The sequence below is a fragment of the Hippoglossus hippoglossus genome, chromosome 13 (assembly GCF_009819705.1).
Source record: "Hippoglossus hippoglossus isolate fHipHip1 chromosome 13, fHipHip1.pri, whole genome shotgun sequence".
Lineage (NCBI taxonomy): Eukaryota > Metazoa > Chordata > Actinopteri > Pleuronectiformes > Pleuronectidae > Hippoglossus > Hippoglossus hippoglossus.
The window spans coordinates 20,709,985-20,730,314 of NC_047163.1; the positions used below are offsets into that span (position 1 = coordinate 20,709,985).

Consider the following 20,330-nt stretch of genomic DNA (forward strand, 5'->3'; position numbering starts at 1 on the left):
TTTCTCATTGTGTAGCAATCCTGATCAGAAATCATCATGGTTGCCCTTGATGCAGGACCAATGACTGTGTTTAAAGATGGATAACTTAACGGCTCCCCAATCGTGAAGCCAAAACATCTCGATTTTACGTTTACTGTGCAGCAGCTACATCTCAACCTGCATTTACCTGAGTTTTGTGAAGTGGAAACTACTTATAGTGATCAAACACATAACTGGATGAAAACGAGTGGGACAGAACAATCTCTGTACAAAGAATCTCCAAAACAATTTTGATTACTGTAATTAAGAACCCTTGTGCATTGTGCAACATGTGCAAAAATACATTTTACTTCTGCGTGCTGTAATATATTTATGCTCTCTTCCAATTGAGTCCATCCCTGCCTGCTCTCTAAACATAAGCTCACTGTGTGTGTGTGTGTGTGTGTGTGTGTGTGTGTGTGTGTGTGTGTGTGTGTGTGTGTGTGTGTGTGCACTTCCTGCGCACATTCGCCTGCAATGTGAAATCTTCCTGCACTGCTGTGGCACAGCACATTATTTTGCCCTACCATCCCTGCTCTGTTGGCCTCTTGGGACATTTACAGAGGGTAAATATCATGCCTGCTCTCTCACAGCAGCAAGCAGTTACATTACATTTCAAAGAGAAATAAAGATTCTAATATTCATTTGCTAAGAGCCCTTTATTTGGCCCAGACAGATGTGATCACTATATGCTTTTTCCAATTTATAGTTATGGTAGTAATGACAAACTGAACAGTAGTAATTAGATCTTACCACATCCTCCACAGGAAATGATTGTGGCTGCTTCATATTGTTCTATATAGTTATATCTACCCTGTCGTACAATGCCTTCTTGTTGTGTTCACTGTAAATTCCATTGCACAGATCATGCACTTGCAGATGACACAGATAGATCACTATCTTTCTCAACCCATGTCACTTGAAAACAACAGGCCACATAGCACAGCTTCCTCAGCATCTTCAGATCATGTAACTAGTTGAAAGTGCACAAGCAGTATTCAAATGTATTTACTTAATCATAGCAGTGACACCTGATGCAGGTCATTACTGATTTGAATCACAACAACATGAATGGTTGATGATCGACCGTCTGGTTTGAATTATGGGAACAGACAAATCCTTCACAGCTGAACTCTCTTAACAAACAACTGCTTGCTGATGGCCACAGGCTGCAGTCAACCCGCGGCAAAGCCAACATGCAACAAGGAGGAAAGCATTTCTGTCCAGAGCAGCATGTTTAACAAGGGAGGAGGTGAGATCCTAATCATATTCACCCTCGGCTCCATGTGTCAGTTGCCTAAATGAGGCTTCCACTACCCAAACACTGACTAACTGCGACAAACGTACAGTGTTTCTAGTTGCCTCCAGCCAAATATTGATCTAACATCTGTTACACTCAGCAGAATATGCTGAAGTGCGAAAGTGGTTACTCACTACAGTGCTTCACTTTGCTGTAATACAATGTCGGCTTTTAAAAATGCATGTAGGTGCACAGTAGGATCAGCAGGAAACGCCTCGTTTAAGATGCTACATTACATTTCTCACAACCGGTGCCTGGTGCAGCTTAAATAGGGTTTTGAATGGGAAACGATAACCATCTAACCACAGGAAAGCTGCTCTGCAACGATACAGAGAAATAAGGAGTGACAACACAAAGAAAATATAAAGATTACCCAGGCTTTTTCTTTTAATTTGCTCCAGCTCCTACCACCAATACTTTCCAGCTTTATCGTTTTCCAGTTCAGTTGTTTTGCTTTTACTCAGAAGTACTGCCAAGGATTCGTGGGCCGGCCTGATCAAGATTCAATCTGTAACAGTGAACGCTGTTCAACAGTGCCAGCTATTCTCAGTGCGAACAACACGGACGTTTTCAGTTCCTAAACTAAAAATAATTTCATCCCAACATTATAATATCCTCTATTTAAATATGGTATATATATATATAAATGTCAAGTTAAGTTGATCGGAAACATTAGAAATAGATACTTATGTACAAACACTGTCTTTTCATGTATAATCATTTTGGAGTTTATTTTAGCAGGACCATACTTCACTTTGCAAATTTAATGATAGTTTAAATTTACAGGGTTACTGAGCAGTATTACCTGATTTTCAACTTCATATTTTATGTCATTAAATAACATTTAGGAAATGGAGCTAGAGCTGTGGTATGATTAGCTTAGCATACAGACTGAGAGGGAGTCTAGCTCTCTCAAATTTAAAAACTATGCCACAAATCAACTCACCAATAATAAACACATTTGATCTAATTCATTGAATATGTACATAGAGGAACAAACAGACAAAAAGTTGGTTTGGGTTGTAACTAATAACATTGTAGCCATCTGCCCAACACCTCTGTCTCCAATAATAGCAAGAGCCGCCAGATACTCACAGTTAGAACAGCTATCTGTGTCTATACAATGGTACCTAACTTGGTAAATCCAAAATATCAAGCTATTACCTCAACGCTAGCAATGCAGGAGTTTCACTGTAGCTACATCATTTTAACCGGGGCTGCAACTTCATATTTTACCACTACATGTTTATTTGCTTATTTAGATAAAATAACTATACAATTAAAATAGCCATGGCTTCTCACTACACACTTAAATGTCCTAAAATTCCTTTTTTTCCCACAATGATACAAAACAGCAAGCATCAAGCAGATTTTAAATGACAAAACACAAATTATGATCATACAAGCTCATCAGTAGAATTTTAACCTGTAATTAGGATTGTTATAATTTTGAGGTCATATACTTTTATATGCTCAAAACATTCTTTGTAAACATCATACTGATTTTAATCAAAATAAAATATACTATACACTTTTCATATATATTTACCAACAAATTACGTCTCTCTCTCTCTTACCCGGGTGGTGGTGGCGAACATGTACTTCTCTCGGAGCTGGAAGCTGTCCACCTGCTCCAGGATCACTCTGCGATTCTGTTCACTCTGGAAGAAGTCGGTGCTGCTGAGAATAGTGGAGACTCCCTGGGGCTCGTGTCTCTGGACCAGCACTGTGGTGGAGGGGTCATAGGGTTCCACACCCCTGGGATGGTGGGAGAAGGGAGGAAGAGAAAGGGTAACAGAGGGAGGATGGGAAGTATGTTAGAAGAGGCATTGCAAAAGCAAGGGCAGATGAGGGAGGCAAAAGATGTTTGCCGGCCAACTCTTCTTTTTACTCTTCTTTTTACACAGTCATTTTTGTTTTTTGTTTGCATATTTCTATGTAAATCCATTTGCTACCTTCCAAAAACAGTGTTTTTAGTTGTTACTTAATGGAGTACAAGTAGGCCTACATAAGAATGTCAACAACCCCTCCTCCATCCATGCAAACCACCAAAACTCAACAGGAAATCCTCCTCTGTCTCTCTCTTCATGGGCCAGCACTTTATCTCTCATCACCAAAAAGCTGCTGTGATGTTATCACTTAATTCTGTCGTCTAAATAGATTCTGTGCAAACAATAATCAAGCTGATTGCCTAATGTAAAGTATGACAGTGGGCCGAAGTGCATGGCAATTCATATTTATTTCATCATTTATATGTGTAAATATATTCATTGATCTAGCCACACAATATTGCTATTTGATGTTCTTTAAACACCTTCACAAACTACTGATGCTAGTGAGCTACACACTGGGAACACGCTAGTGTCAGTCAGTCACAATAGCACTCTGATCTTCCAAGTTAGCTTGGTAGCAAATAGGACAACCACAGGTTATTCAAAAGAAAATGTCCATTTTAAAATGTACAATATTTCCTAAGGGTTAGCGGGCTGAGCTCAGAGTGAGCAAGGCAGACTGAATGGACTGAGCACATTGTTTTTGCCTCCAAAACTAAGAAGACAGAGAAGTTCATACACTTAACCATGTATACTCTAAAGGGCAACATCCTGCTGCAACATCTGCTGCAGTTGTGAGTTCAGACATGCAAAAAAAGATACACTGCAATGCCAATAATCACAGCCTATGCTGACCATTAAATTAGCAAAGGCAGTTCTTCAGCTGTTGCTTATTCAACTGAGCTACAGTCGGTCATGTGCTCTCTGCACGCTGTGGTCCGGACTTGTCTAAGTTGTGAGAGAATACACGTCGCTCTGAAACAACAATGTACAACCACAGGTGTTTCACAGTTTCAACAAATACAACTGAGTAAGACTTCTTTTTTTTTTTTTGTGGATCACATCACATCAATGTCAGAGGTGGCATTTTCAGTCATTTGACCTGCAGTATTTGGATCAGAAGATAACATATAAAATAAGGTGTGTGAGATTAACTATTAGAAACAGGCTGCTCAACATGTAAATAATCGTTCCAGCTTGAAGAACTTTCAAGAACTCCTGAGAGGCTTCTACACCACCTAAAATAACTGAATGTTTCTGGCCTTCACTGAGCTGTTTCAGAAGCTTTTCATACTGACAAAGTGTCCTTGTCATTTTCTGCTACAGAAATAGGCAAATTTCAAGAAAATAAATGTCTGCGACCATCAACTGCGACCTGATTATTAAACTGAAAATATCTGTCTATCGGTCAACCTTGACAAACAGCATGGTCAAACTATTTATGACTGGGCTTGCTCAAAAGCCACGGCGCAGAGAATCGGACAGAATGAATGAAGTCGATTTACGGCTTCTTCTGCCTTCCAAATCAGTGTGTTTTCCTCCAGAGTCTTGAGAGGCGAACAGAGAGAGCAGTGTCTTGGCTCGGCGCTGCCTCTGTGGCATTCTCTCAAAGAGCCCTGTTCAGCTGATGGACACTGTCTGGGCAGAGAGTGCTTGGAGAGCTATTCCCAGTCTGTCTCTGTCCCTTCCTTTGAATTCATCTATGCCCCTTTATATTTCGCCTCTTAAACACCCTTCCGCCTCTTGTTTGTCATTTGTTCAGTGTCTTACTGAAATGGTTTTGTAGGAAAATATCCCCCTTATTACACTGAACTGCCAACAGTCAAGTTTTTGTTAATTTGCAGGCCCAAAAGTTTGTGACCTCACATGTACTATTACATCGAAATAAATACAATATTTACATCTACATCTACACATAAAATTCCAATTACTTTCATTGCCTTGATATCAACGACCATTCAACCTGTTGATCAGCGGACAGTTCACCTGTTAACCTCTGGCAATGAGGTTATGTTTTCATCTGAATTTGTCTGTTATTTAGCAGTATTGTGGATAGTAGGGGATACTATTCAAAATAAATATATTTCTTGAGGGGGTGATACTACTACTGTGCACTAACAAATATTCCTTTCAACTATTTCAGATAATGGATATTTTGCCTGCTACTGATGTGAGAAGTTTTCAGAACATTTCCGTTACATATTTTATAAATTCACTTCTAATTTTGTGGTGAACATTTAGCTTTTTTTCCACTGTCTTCTATTTACTGCAATACAACTTTTATGTAAATAAACACACACACACAACACACATTACAGAAATTTGAGTTTCAGTCCAGAGTTTGCTGTGAATACAATTTGTTGTGCCGTTTTCTATGGCTGACAACACTTCTTCTTCTAATATAAAAAAGGAGTTGGATTCCACTCTATTACAATGATATTCAGGTGCCCAATTCCACAGTAAAATGAACATGAAGAGGTGTGAAGGTTGGTGTGTCCAGGTAGTCTGTGTGTCTGTGTTTTCATTAGTGGCAGAAGGTCGTTCACAGAGCAATCAGTAATTAAGTTTCACTGAGGAGCAGCAGTGAAGGAGACCTGCAGCTCCATGAAACCACTGACCTGCAGCTCCACTCGCACATGCAGAGACCAGAGGTGGGAGACATTTATTCATCTGAATACTAAATAAATTTATCAACACACATCTGAGCAGTGTGATGGGGTTGCCCAGTTCCGTGTCCTCATTTTCCCCGAGCCCTTGTTTTTCTGAGTCTGCAGGACTGTACCGCGACTGCTTTCATTTGAATTTAAAGTAACAGACGCAGAGTGCTGAAGCATTTGATGGGGAAAGGGGAAATGCAGTCACTGATTTCATTTTCTGTTTGCAGAGGATCTACTTCTAGTCCTATAAGCTATCCTTTGGCTTTTATCAAATGAGGTTAAATCAGACTATACAACTCTATTAAATCTAAAACTATTTTAATTCACTGCAGGGTTGCTCTTTTCTCTGGTTCAGAGGCAAATACCAGTGGTCTGTTTATGCTGAAATTCAGATCTCTCCCACAGAGTCCTGATCAAACTCAGTTTGGCTGCAGTGAGTCGTGTTGTGTTTCACAAAACATAAAGAATTAAAATATGATTGAAGCTGCAAGGTCACTGTCACGCTTTTACGTGAATATATGTAGCCAATTAAACATTGCATGACTCTATCTGCAATGTGTCACATTTTCAAAAGTACCAATTATTCCCCCTTGAACTCCTGGGGCAAAGTGTCGTGAAGGCAATTTGAAGAGGTGTCTCTGAAAGTTGCTGTGCACAAACTGAATAAAGGTTGTAAGGTTGTTGCTCCTCAGGGGCTCTTGGAGAGGAGATGTATTAAAACTGTAATTTAGTCTTAGTTAAAACATAAACCAGTTGTCACCTCACAGCGTCTTTGTTGCAACAACATTGCACACTGCAAAATAATATAGTCACGGTAAAGATAATTTTGGAAGTGGTTTACAGAGACGTTTACAATCCATTTCCTCATTTATACTGTCATGCAGTCGTGTTTAAAGGGAAAGGTCATCTGATATCTACAAGGTAGTAAGGGAAGAAAACACTTTACTTCTCTTAACTTGGCGTAGATCCTCTAACTGATCCACACTGACTGAGCACTTTATTAAAAACACCACAAGATGTTGGAAAGTTTCCTCAGACATTCTGCTCCATGTTGACATGAATGCATCACATCTTCTCTTCAGATTTATCAGTGGCACATTCATGCTGCAAATCTTCTCTTCTACCACATGACAAGGGTTTGGGACTTTTACTTGGGGCTTCTAGTGTAGACTTCTAGTGCACATATAAAAGCTCAGCCCCTCCTTGCCTCGCACTCTCTCTCTCTCTCATACACACACACACACACTGACAAACACACTAACAATGACAATAGATGTGTGTGATGTTGTAAACTAAAAACACTTGTCTTTGAGAACAGAAATGATGCAGATGTTCTTTTGCATATGAGCAAAATGTGAGGTTCGATCACAAGCGGTCACTGGAGACACATTCTAATACCAGGTGTGAACCGATGAACTGAGAGTTGTCCTCTTGTGATCGCATAACCTGAGACGGATCTTAATACCAGGTCTGAACAGCACCTCTGTGATCAGTGGTTCTCTTACCAAAAGTAGGCCTTCACATGCTCTTGGATCAACACCCATGTCTCCCCAAAGTCGTCTGATTTCCACAGCTGCAGGGGAAGGAAGGGAGAGAGGGTGAAGAAGTGAGAAAGAAGAAGGGGGGGTGCAATGTAAAAATGTAGGTCAAGCTCATTCCTTTGCTTTGGCTCTTTCACTTGTGACAAGAACACTGGCGAGCCATTTGGCACTTTTGAGCTTGAACTCGACAACGAAACCAAAACAGCTTACATGCAAAAATCTAAGCAACCAATCATCTCTTTTCCTGGTTACCACAGACTCAACACAAAGCACTTAATCAAACCGTGCTGAAAAGCTCAGGAGGAGCAGAATACATCTTGAATTCATTGGAACAAGACAATGAATTAACTTATTCCGACATTAATAAATGTAGGTATATGTTTTGCAGTAGTGGTTTGTTAATGCGAATGTTGGCTGTCTAGCTATCTACCACAATACATTAAAAAGCACAAAGACAGTGCACCTATAAATAATACCAAGATTAGACTTCACCCCATGAAGACAGAAGCGGTCTGTACCTGTTTGTTTGGGTGGGAGCTGTCGTAGGCCAGCACCAGGTTAGATCTTCGGCTGTGGAGCTGCAGGTCTGTTGGTTTGAAGGGCAGGGAGAAGCCCTGGACGCTCTTACAGAAGTCAAACGTGTTCCAGAGGTAGTTGTTGGTGGAGTCTACGAAAAGGTACTGTAGAGGAAGAAAACACACACACAGACAAGTCATGAGACATTTCAGACAGAAATACTGCGTGCTGTCATTTCTAAACTCATTTGACAAAAATATTCTATAAAATATAAGAGATTCTTACGCGATGAGTGCATTCCCCAGTCTCATTACAAAGTTTGATTAGGTAATTGCAGTGTACTAATCCCACTTCTCTCAGCTGGCTTTAATGTGCTGTGTCACTGTATTCCCAGTAACCTCTCAATGATGCATAATCAGGGCACGGTGCAGCTTCACTGAGTAAAGGCAGAATCACCATAGACCAATGGGAAATTTAAAAAGACGTAGGGTAGCATTACTGTTATTAATGGATGCTCCAGCATTTCAGTATTACTTTCCATCATGTTGTGGAACTCACAACAGAAAACACACATTAGAAAAAGAGAGAGACTTATAGTCCTTGCTATGGGTACTTCTGCAAAGACACTGGATACTGCATTTCCCATAATGAAACACAAGCAGAATATATAGGTATAAATTAAATAAAGAATATATAAATGTGTAGAATATGTAGAACCTATTTCGAATCTATACATTTAACTCAATTTGCTTGGATTGAAGACATACATTTAGCACTTTCAATAACTCATGCCTGTTTATGTATTTTCAAATACCTTTAGGGCCTTGGTTTTCATTTCTCTCAAATTCACTAACTTTCAATGAGCCATGGAAACTATGTGAGGTATTATAGGCTTTGCAAACAGACTACAAAAATTCTAGATAAAAACTAAATTCGGTATCATCACTGTAGGATACTAAAGAAACATCAAATCATATGTGTTTTCAGGTGTGTTAGTGTAGATGGAGACTACTTCTGATATGGAGATAAAACATGTCGCCTGTATTTTCTAATGGCTTTTTTTGATTGGCTTAGCCACTGGTCCCAGGCTGTGACTTACCCTCCTGTTGTCTGCAGGACTGTGGCAGAACTGGGAGATGACCTGCTTGCTGCCCTCCTTGAACTTGGGCCCTGAGAGCTGGAACTTGTCTGAGACGAGCGTGAAAGTGGTCCCGTAATCATAGGACAAGTAGACCTGGAGACAATGGAGACAGGAAGTGATCAGCACCTACATCTTGTCGTCTCTCAGGTAACACATAGTGTCTGTCTTACAGATGTTTTATCCCTGGTGCTGGCAGTGCTGGTGATGCTATGTTTTAATACAGAATTGCATGCGCTGTAAGGTGACCTTGAGTACAAAGAAAGGCACAGTAAAAAAAAATGTGATTATCAGTAACATCTGTACATAACCCATGGCTCTACATTTCAGCATATAGATTAGATCTGAACAATTTGTTTTTGCAGCAAAATAGTGATTTTAGATAATGAGTAACTAGAATTACAGCCCTGTGGTTGTATTCTTCCACCAACCAGCGCAGTTTCCAGACTCATATGAGATAACTTTGACTTTTCACCACTGAAATCTAATCAGTGAATCTTTGAGTCGAACTGAGAGCTGATCAAAATTTGAAGAAATTCCCTAAATTCTATTACTTCTTGTGGACAAACAAACACACATTATAGCTCTCTTTGAAATGTGAAATCACCCCATTCATCTGTGACTAAACAGATGAACAGGCTTTTCCTTCATTTCTGAGGAGACAATTTAATATTTAAATGTCAAATGTTATAAACATTTTGGCTTCTAAAGTTAAAGTTACATTTAAATATGTGTGAGACAAGGTCTAATTGAAAAATCCTTTGAATTTTAAATAAAAATGATGTCTTTATGGTCTGATTACAATTGAGTTCACACATGATCCAGTCCATTGGTTGGATGTTATGTTTGACACATATTGGCCTTTAAATCCGATATGGTAGTGTTATCCACGTTTGATTACCTAGTATGATTGATCCGTGGTAGTCAAACATTTTTAAAATAAGCAGGAAGCATGTTTGAAAAACATGGAAAGTAAACCTTTAATAGTTGAAAATGTTTTATCAAACAAAATGACTGCTTCCAAAGTAATTAATACTGGTTTTTAAACTAACAATTTAGTAGCACTTAAATGGCATTTACTTATAGCACTTTGTAGTTTAGCTTTTTTGAAGAAATTGTACTTTCTTGATTCTTGTTGTTCTGGGTTTGTACCCTCATGGTTGATGCACTTATTGTAACTCGCTTTGGATAAAAGCGTCAGCTAAATGAAATGTAATGTAATGTAATTTTGAACTTAGAAACACGCCATAGTGAAACCATTTCAGTGCCTATTTTAAGTTGGAGAAGTATAGAGCAGCTCAGATGGGGGAGGAAGGAAATAGAGGAAGAAACATCCGCACATCATCTACTGTCTGCTTTTATATGAAATGTTCATACAGTGTAGACAATGTGCTGGTGGTATTTCTTCCTTTTCTTTAGTTGTCTCTGCTCCACCCGTGCACTTGACATGAAGAACATTCAGGTGTGCAAGAGATTTTTCTATGAACATGTTTTTCGTGAGCATGACTAATGTGAGGCTCAACAATCATAACATCACCAGCAACAGGAGAAACAAGTTAGACAAGTGTCACGTTCTGCTGCGCTTGTTGTTCACAAGAGAGCTTTAGATCAATGACAGAGCATGAACTGTACGTGAGGCTGTAGCCACTGTATGTTTGAGCCATGAGTATGCTAGTTTGAACTTGTTTCTGTTTTTTTGCATTGGGTAATTACAGAGCTGGTTCTGGTCCCCGTGGCTCCAGCGCTGTCTCGGGCCAAGGCTACAATGACGTTGCTCTTCTCTCCAGCCCAGTGGACCACCATCTGGTTATGGGAGTCATTCAGGTTGGCCTGCAGGACACAAACAGGTGGAAGTAAATATGCATGTCAGGGAAAAGGCCAGATTGGAAACACTGCACACAACCTCTCTTCCAACCAATGTGAGATTAATCTTTGCTAAAAAGAAAACAGACAAAGATTCTTAAGTTGTTATCAAAAACACATGATAATATAATTATAACTATATAAATTATTATATAATTATGAATAAATAGAAAACAAATCAAACCAAATGTATAGAAGTTTAATTAAGAAAATAAATATTTTGTATTTTTAATTTATAAACATAAATGCATTAATACCTTCTACATTATTTATCTGTAAACATAAAAAACAACAATCATAATAACAAATAATAATATAATAATAATTGTTAAATTGAAAGTGGGGAAATCATACTGTCATTTTTAACCATTGTTAGCCAGCCAAAATATCAGCCGAGCTCTACTGCAAAGTTTTTGGAAAAAGAAAGAAACCATAACAAAAGAAAAAGCTGAAAATTTAGGATTTAATGGATTCATCCTTTTAGGATTAAATCAAAAAGTATTAGTTGTGCAAATGGCCATCAAGGAATATCTGAAAGAAGAAATAAAACCATCTTCCCTTTGCGGATGAGAAAATTTAATTTACAAAAAATAAAATATTTTTGATGTGATCTAGCTTTTGGAGGAAAATATCATTCTCTACTTACACTATGTTTTAGTGTTCAACAATAGACCACAGCTGCCACTTCATAGCCACAGCCAGTAAATGCTACACAGGCTCGCTTTAAAGCCGCATTACAGCTCAGAGACTGAAAGTGAAGAAGAGTCTTTGAATGTCGCGTCTCAATAAAATTCCAACTACTATATTCACAGTGTTAAAGGATAAGGCTGGTGTTATCTTATATTCACCAATGGAAACGGAAACAGAAATGGAAATGTTGCCTACTCCATCTATGGCATTCAGTGCAAAGTCCACTAGCTCTTACTGACAATGCAAAACATTTGGCGGCTTTATGGCTCGGCAGTAAGCGCAGGTCATCCACTAGCCAGAAGATCGGTGGGGAGGACACTGAAATGAGTGAATGATGTGCGATAGAAAAAGCTTTGTGTATAGAAACGGTGTTTGAATGTCTGCGTGAATTGGTGAATGTGACTTGTACTGTAAAGCCCTTTGAGTGGTCGATAAGACTAGAAAAGCAACACTTAAATGCAGTAAATGCAGTCTATTTACCATTTAAAACATATCACAAACACATTGTTTCCTTTTTTTTTTAAAGGCATGGTAATTTTATGAATCAGTTAATGTGATCCATAGCAAATGTAACTCAAACTGGAGGAGATTGTGTGCGTGTGTGTGTACAAGATAGTAAAATAAATGTCACCCAGTGCAATAGTGAGGCTCGTAGATGTTTTAATAGTCTGTGGACAACAATGGAGCTCTATGACAGATAAAAATGAGCTACACAAACAATACTTGCTGGAAGGATCGATTTAATGTTTCAGTCTTTTTATGCTTTTTTATTAGCTGACCGTAAAAGACATAAGACAGAAAACGACCAAACCATATAAACATCTGGCTGATCAAGCTCCATCACTATGTGCCTATGCATATGGTCACATTTCATGTATATAATTCCATGTACGTATATGGTGGCTAATGCAGCAGCTTGCTCTTGACACATACTCTTATCTCCCTCCCATCGGGGACATGGATCAATGAGAAGAAATGGGCTATTTCATCTTTTTCATTGTCACCGCGTTGCCATCTCATCTCCACACTGCCTTCCTTGCATTATCTTTTATTGATGGTTCTCCGAGAGGCAGGCCTGTAAAAGGACTCTCTTATTTTGCTTCAAAGCCCTTTTCTGCACTTTCCTACCAGCGGAGTAAACAACAAGTATCTTTGCTACCCCTGTCAGCTGTGATCAGACACGTCCGACCCAGTTCTGCTTTGTAACTTCCCCTATCACAACAATGATGTGGTTGACAGCACTAAAATGTTGGCAATGTGGGGCGTTTGGAAACTGAGTTAAATAAAATATTCATTCTGAAACATTTCAGCCGTTAAGAATAGCTGCTGGTAGAACGGTAAGAACTGCTGGGCCTGTTTTAATAAAACAAGGTTTGGATTTTTCAGTTCTGTACCAGCATTGAGTAGTCACCTGTAAAAGGAGAAATACACTGATGAACAGACAAACTCATAAATATATCCATCCACAGAGTCCTCAAAAATCCATAACCCAATACAACAACAACAACACATACAAAGGTAGGAAATCATTAAAGGAATAGTTCAACCATAAATGATAATTCACTCACTATCTACTCACCACTATGCCGATGGCGGGGTGGGTGAGTTTCAGGGGTAAACATTTACACCAAGTTTTAAAGCATTAATGTCTGCAGATATCTTCCAACGAGGTGCATTCAGGGACCGTCAGAAATGCTAACGTCCACTAGCTTAGCCACTTCTGATGGACTTTTAGGGTCGTGTGGTGTCATCAAAGTATCTGCAAGCCCCGACATTCATATTCGACTCGAAACAGGGTCATTTCCATTCTTAAGTCTGAAGATAAGCCCTTTATATCTTCAGTTGTATTGCATTCGGCTGCTACCTGGCTGTTACACTGTTTACCCCTGAAACTCCAGAAGTGTTTTGTGGACTCAAACACTTCACCCACCCCTCCATCGGCATAGTGGTGAGTAGATAATGAGTGAATTCATATTTTTGTGTGAACTATTCTTTTAAGGGTTAGACTACAGACAATATAACAACTCAACTACAACAAATATGATAAGAGTGACGATATGAGTGGCTTTTTCCTCTGACATGGTGTTGAAGACGTTGCCAGAAAACAACAAGCCAGCATCATTGCAGGATTTGACTGTATGTTACCAACAAGACACACATTTTACCTTTTCCTACATGACTTCTAACAAAGGAGTCGCAGTCATGCAGTCAGCTTCACTGATAAACAACCTGCTCTTGCTTCAGTAATCAGCCCTGTGCTCCGCCTCCTCTGTCTCCCTCAGGGCTGCTTGAGTAAAAGCCAGGGTTGTCTGTCAGGCCAAGGTGTTGAAACAGTAAATCTCTTCATTTTAGGCTTCATTGGCCACGATGTGACCGGGCAAAAAAAAAGCGCCAGCTGCCCTGCAGACCATCACGGATGAATCTAAGACAATGATGATGACTGTGGAGGTACATTCTATTTGCCAGGATGCAGCATATTGCAGCTGCGAGAATCCATTCGTTGCAAGTCACTGCTCTGTTCACGAGTAAGTAGTGGCTCAAAATGGAGGCAGAAGAAACAAGGTCCAATCCACATCAGGACCATGATGAGGAGCATTTGTGTACCATAAATCCCTGCTGTTTGGGGTTTGGTATCAAACTCTACTGCTACCAAATTCATGTTGGGAAGAAAACAGAAATCTCTTTGTCTGCCTCTGGCTCACATATCCTATGAACCGCATATATTTCCGGCTTCATACATGGCATGTGCAACGTTAATGGCCAAGGAAAGTGCAGAGCTTATTTGGTGTGATTTGGACACATTATATGTTCCAAATTAATACATTTGAATAAACAGGCTACCAGCGCTCTGGCAGCTGAGACTCGTCACAACAACAGCGTTCATGGGCATGTTCACAACAATGGCAACAACAACTGATTCTCCAGTTCAGGGTTCTGTTAACTGAGTGGAGCTTGACTGAACTGTGAATAAACAGGTGAACAGCTCTTTGTGCAGAAGCAGTTTGGCTCAGGAGGTAGAGAGATGGTTAAATTCCTCGCTTGTCCAGTCCTCATGCCAAAGTGTCCTTGAGCAAAACACGGAGCCACAAAACTGCAGCATGTGAATGAGATGCATGACTGATCGACCGAGCGCTAGACATAGAGACACTATGTGAATGTGATCTGTCATGTAAAGCACTGAGTGGTCATTAATTCAAGAAGAGCTCTTTACAAAAGGTAATCTATTGATGATCCATATCTGTCTGTATATATATCTAACACAATATATCAAACATTCATACTCATAAACTTAATCTATAAATAAAACCCACAGGTACACTAAATCATTTCAATCCCTTTGCTGTTCCCCATGACCTCCTGCAGAACAAAGACCACAGGATCATGTTTTCTTATATTACCACGGGCCACATTTTTATGTGAAGATAATCTTGTCATGTTCATCAACTGAGGATAAACTCATAAGCAATGCAGGAGAAATAGAAAAGACAGAAAAGAAAGAATAGGTGTCGAGACCGCTCTGGCACACTTTCTCACTCACATGTACAGTGCATTTCAGCATTGGGGTCTCAGAGTTGATAGCGAGTTAGTATAGAAAGATTTGTTTAGAGGTGAAGCGGGAAAGTCCATGTTTTCATGCTCAAAATCCTTTGCTCTCACACCCCTTTCCTGCAGATGCATGCTCCCTCTCTCTTTCTCACCCATCACACTGTTATTTAATCAGGGTTATAGATTTGGTTGTAATATATTTAAAACTATATTCAAACCCATTTTGCTATAGCTTCCATTTATTTTAATTATTAATCAAAATACCAAAATGTGTGGTCAATAATTAATGAGACTGATTTAATCGAGACTGAGCTGAATACCACAATTGTACCTATGAATTTAGGTTAATTCATCAATAATTAATAGTTTGATAAAGTAAAGATCTCTGAGAGCAGGATGTCGTCCAACACTGTCACAATCAACAAGACTATTGTCAGAAGTTTATTCCAGAGTTTGGACTGACAATACATACAGGTTACTTCAAAGAGCACTGCACCAGTTCAGCATTGCGCTCCGATAACACTGTCAGGCTCTGAATGGGCTTTTTTTTAAAGAAGGAAACCAGAAATATCCTTGTTTTATTCCATGTATTGTCTTCCTTTTCAGATCCTGGAGCCTCCAACCACAACACACATCTCAGCCTATGACAGTCCTGTCAGAAATTCTGATATGTTGTGCTAGTGGTGGCTAATGTAGCCTAGAGCCTGAAGCAGGGAGGAGGACTGAGCTCCAGAGGTCTGGTTAGACCAACTCTTTGTGAATCCACAGCAGGGACGTGCACAGACATTTTGGGGGGCATGGGCGCAAGTGAGAAAAAGGGATCTTCTCATACTTAATTATAACAAAATGTTTTAAAACAAAAAGTTGAATATAGTAGCACATCTATGACTGACTTACCAATGTATTTCAATACCCTCACACAATAGTTAAATACTCAACAGTTCACACAGAGACAATGGTCTTCTTCCACAGAGTGCAGAATCAAACTGCTTCCAAAGAGGCAACGAAGTCCAACAAATCTCGAACAGGACCCCAGTCCACCGTAACTACTTGAAGCCAGGTAGAGCGCAGAAGGACACTTTAGGGCCGTTGAGCCTGAGGAGCTCGAGCTATAACCAAGACCAGTGTTACCCTCAGTTACTCACAGCACATTTATGTCAATCATTAAGAGCTGCTGAGTACAAAGACAATCATTCATTTTCAGGAAATATCCATGAAATATGTTATTGATATAAAGAACAATTAGAAACACCCTTCAGTTTAACACAACCAACAAACGTACACAAACAACACACACACATTGCGAGAACTAGGAATTTCAAAGTGTAGTTACACTGAAGAACTGCTGATTTGTATGGGTGCATTAGTAAATTCAGTCTAAAATAGTCAGAGCATCATCAAATTCACACTTTCAGTCTCTCACTCAGAAAAGAGAAGGATTTAGTCATTTGGGGGCTGTAGGAAAACAGCACAATTTGCAGGATTTAATGTTAATCTACTGTACATATACAAAAAATAAAAGGATAATATATTGGGCTGGAAGGACTAACTAACATTGCTAAGGACAAGAGGTTGGGACCATACAGTACATGAATATTATGAAATCTAAAAAGTGACAAAAGATGAAATAGTTGCTGCAGTAAAAACCTTCCACAGTTGCCTGTAAGTATTAAAACCTACAACGCATTCATTACTTTAGCCATCTATACCTTTTTAGGATTGAATTTCATTGTTCCACCACAATTTTTACACAACATTAAGGCCTGAGGTCTGTCCCTACCCTGCACTTTACACTAATTTCCCAGAGCATCACTCAACCAATGCGATCGGTGCCTTTCATGCTCTTGATCTGGTTTACCAGCATACACATCACTACCTTCAATCACTTTATATGGCAAACGTTGTCCCTTTACATGCTTATTTGTGTCAGGCTTTGCTTTTCACTAACAAGCCATTACATGCTGCAGAGAAACTGGCTGCATTCCTCATTTGTGCTTGTATCCAAATAAAAAGCTGCCGGACTTGTCTAGCAACGTGGGTTTCAGTTTGCTTCCTGACAACAATTAAAAAAGCATCTTCATCGGTTATGCATGCCTCAGTAATGTATATTGATTATTTACGGCACAGTTTAAACCCCCACCAAACAGTTTTTGAGGTGTTAAATATTCACAAAGCACAATAATTGCCATGGGACGGTGTGAGTAAAAAGGCATGATACAGGCTTATTGGAGTACAGTTGAAGGTTGTTGAAGGAGTGGTTCAATTATTCTGTTTATTTCAAGACTTTGCATTTCTGACTCTTTTTTTGCCATACAATCATAGTAATCTTCAGCCAGTAGAATTCATTTATTTGAACCTTTCTAGGGCAAGTTTTGTGGTTTCAGGAAAAAAAGATTCTTGAGAGACATTCATTGATGCATTCAGGTCACTTGATTTGGCTCGACTTTGGCCGCAGATAAGGAAACTACTTTATTGCTATCTGCTGCATTCCTCTCCTTCCTGTCCACCCCTATGGCACTTTGATAACCTAATGGCAGCAGGGCTGGGTGATGGGTCAAAGCCCTTGACCATCAGATCAATGGTTTGTTGGTTTATCTTTGCCGTTTAACTGGCATAATATCCCTATAAGACAAGAGTCTTGTGTTTAAAGGCAATGGGGGGAGGGGGCGGGGCTACCAGGCTTAACATTGTGATGACTGTCAACAATGAATCACCCCAACTTTGTAAGCATGGAGGACTTGAGCTCACTGTCTGGTTTTAACCCCAAAGTGATTTGGAGACATTTGCAAATCAATCAAGGTCTTCAGCAAATAGCACTTTACAGTACAGTTTTACCACACACGTTCGTGGAGTGCATCTATGTGCATCTTGCTATTGGAGATTGCCGATAGCCAGGGAGCAGTCAACATATATGAAAGCAGTGTTAGCTACCCCACAAAGTATATCAGATGACTATATAAATGTATGTAAAACTAGCAGCACAAAAATGAGAGTTTTAGAACTATCAACATAAACCACCATGTTCTGACATATTACAAATACTGAAAATTACATAAAACAGCAAACTTAAATTACTCAGTCAAGCACAAAGCATTATGGGACAATTACAAGAGGGTGGGGGGAGTTACCTCACAGCACGCCAGTGAAATGCTAACATGGAGGAAAGTAGTTGCAAAGAAAAAGGTAAAATCTCCTATTTCGGGAATATTATGGGTTTTGCCCAGCTGCCAAAGGTGAGCCTAAGGATCCTACACAGCCTATCTGTAAACGATGTAATAGATATGTGCCAGTGAAGGACATGCAGCCCATCAAAGTGTTAGCACAGATGCGACTCCACCTCACACTTTACCAGCCCACGATATTGGCAGTTTTTGGTAATGGCTCCAAATAAAAGCAAGGCAGCAAAATTGGAGGAGCCTACACCACAGCTGATGCAAGATATCTCGTGAAGGAGGGATTCCCATCTAACACAGTATTCTTTTTTTTTCTCCTTCTATTTAATAACAATGTCTCCTCTGTTCAAACAAGAGCATCTGTACTGGTGCAGCAATATCACACTGTCATGTTCCGTTTTGTCTTTAATATCACAATCCAAATTATATATCATGTTAATTACTCTTATGGAGCGCAAAGCAAAGTTTGTCGTATTCGTGGAAAGAGGACAGCAAACTAGTTTGTAATCAAGGATTTAAAATTCACTTGTCTGTGGCTCAGACCGCACACATGCTGTTCCACCAATATATTTCAATGGGAAGCAGGTTGCAGATTTTACAGATTACCTTGATAACATTGTAGTTCTGATAGTGAGTTATATATAGTTATCATCTTATTATCATAGGAAAAAACAATCATCAATTAATCGATAGACTATCGGAAAAAATACTGTAGAGGGAAAAGCTGTGTTCCTGTGTTCCTACAGTCATAATACTCTAACTGCTTTCAGGCGATGGTCAGCCCCTTCAACGAATGAGTGGTTCAGTTAGATATGGTAATAGTTCTGATAAATATTTCACAAATTCATAATTTGCAATAAATTTCTCTTGTTTGTTACAGTGGAACAGAGCAGCTTCCCTCCCCACCCTCCCCTCAGCTCTTCATTATTCAACAGCAAGGGGGTGTGAGGGGACATCACGGCCAGCACAACAATGACATCATCTCTGCAGGACTGGCAGGCAGAGAGGGCTGATTGCGCTCTGACCAGACGCTGCGCACAGTTTGCATGTGTGAGTTAGCCTGTGCCGTTAGCCACCATTGTATTTCTGACGACAGGGAGGATTGCATGGTCGAGCCAATGTCCTCACTGACCTCACTGTCCTCCGCACAACGTCACAGCAGATTTAGGTTTTAGTCAGTGTTAACAAACTGAGACCAAATAAAACTTGAGGACAGAAAAAACTGGCATATGCTTGTATGGATGACACTGAATGTTTAAAGGGCTCTAATGGAAGGCTTGTTATTGTGATGAATAGAGGCACTCAATGGTAAATATTATATTCAAGTCCTTCTCTACAGCTGAATGAGTAGTGGACAGAGGTTGTTTCACATCAAAAAACTATGCTTGAAACATCCTGACAGTCACTGCACAAACTCAATAGAGGCAAGAACTAATGTAGATGTAAGAGGTGCTGTGTACAACACACACACACACACACACACACACACACACACACACACACACACACACACACACACACACACACACACACACACACACACACACACACACACACACACACACACACACACACACACACACACACACACACACACCTTTTGTGCCACTAGCCCAAGTTCAGGGATTACAGAATGAGCGTGCAGTTTCTGGGAGATTGACGCTGCTGTACACACACTGCTCCAACTCTGGGTGATGTGGTGTCATTCAGTTGGGAATGACAACCACTCAACCTGCACCTATAAACTGTGACTCACTCACACACAGTCACAGTCTGTGAAGATCTGTGTGCTGCTCTTGTATTTTGTCTCCAACTTCAATCTCAAAACTTGAGTGAAGGTTTGACACTGAACTTTGCAAAGATCGCGATGACACCTTCTATTCTAATATGGATTTCTTTGTCGATAAACCATGTAAAATCAACTATGCTCTTATCACATATCTGCTGCAATTAGTGTCATACACACAAAGAATTATCGCAGACCCTGTTCAGACCTGGTGTTGACATCCGTAATGGATGAATTTGGACAGTGCCAAACTCAGGTCTTCTCCTATTC

At 39.7% G+C, this 20,330-nt stretch overlaps 1 protein-coding gene across 2 annotated transcripts in view; it reads right to left on the bottom strand.

Moving 5' to 3' along the window:
- sorl1 (sortilin-related receptor, L(DLR class) A repeats containing) overlaps positions 1-20,330 on the bottom strand; it is a 77,031-nt gene that overhangs the window by 49,698 nt on the left and 7,003 nt on the right. For both annotated transcript variants that reach the window (XM_034604157.1, XM_034604156.1), the window contains exons 2-6: positions 10,716-10,832; positions 8,964-9,098; positions 7,867-8,028; positions 7,313-7,380; positions 2,896-3,076 (exon numbers count right to left, since the gene is read on the bottom strand). In XM_034604157.1, coding sequence (XP_034460048.1) covers positions 2,896-3,076; positions 7,313-7,380; positions 7,867-8,028; positions 8,964-9,098; positions 10,716-10,832 — 663 coding nt within the window. The remainder of the gene's footprint in view (positions 1-2,895; positions 3,077-7,312; positions 7,381-7,866; positions 8,029-8,963; positions 9,099-10,715; positions 10,833-20,330) is intronic.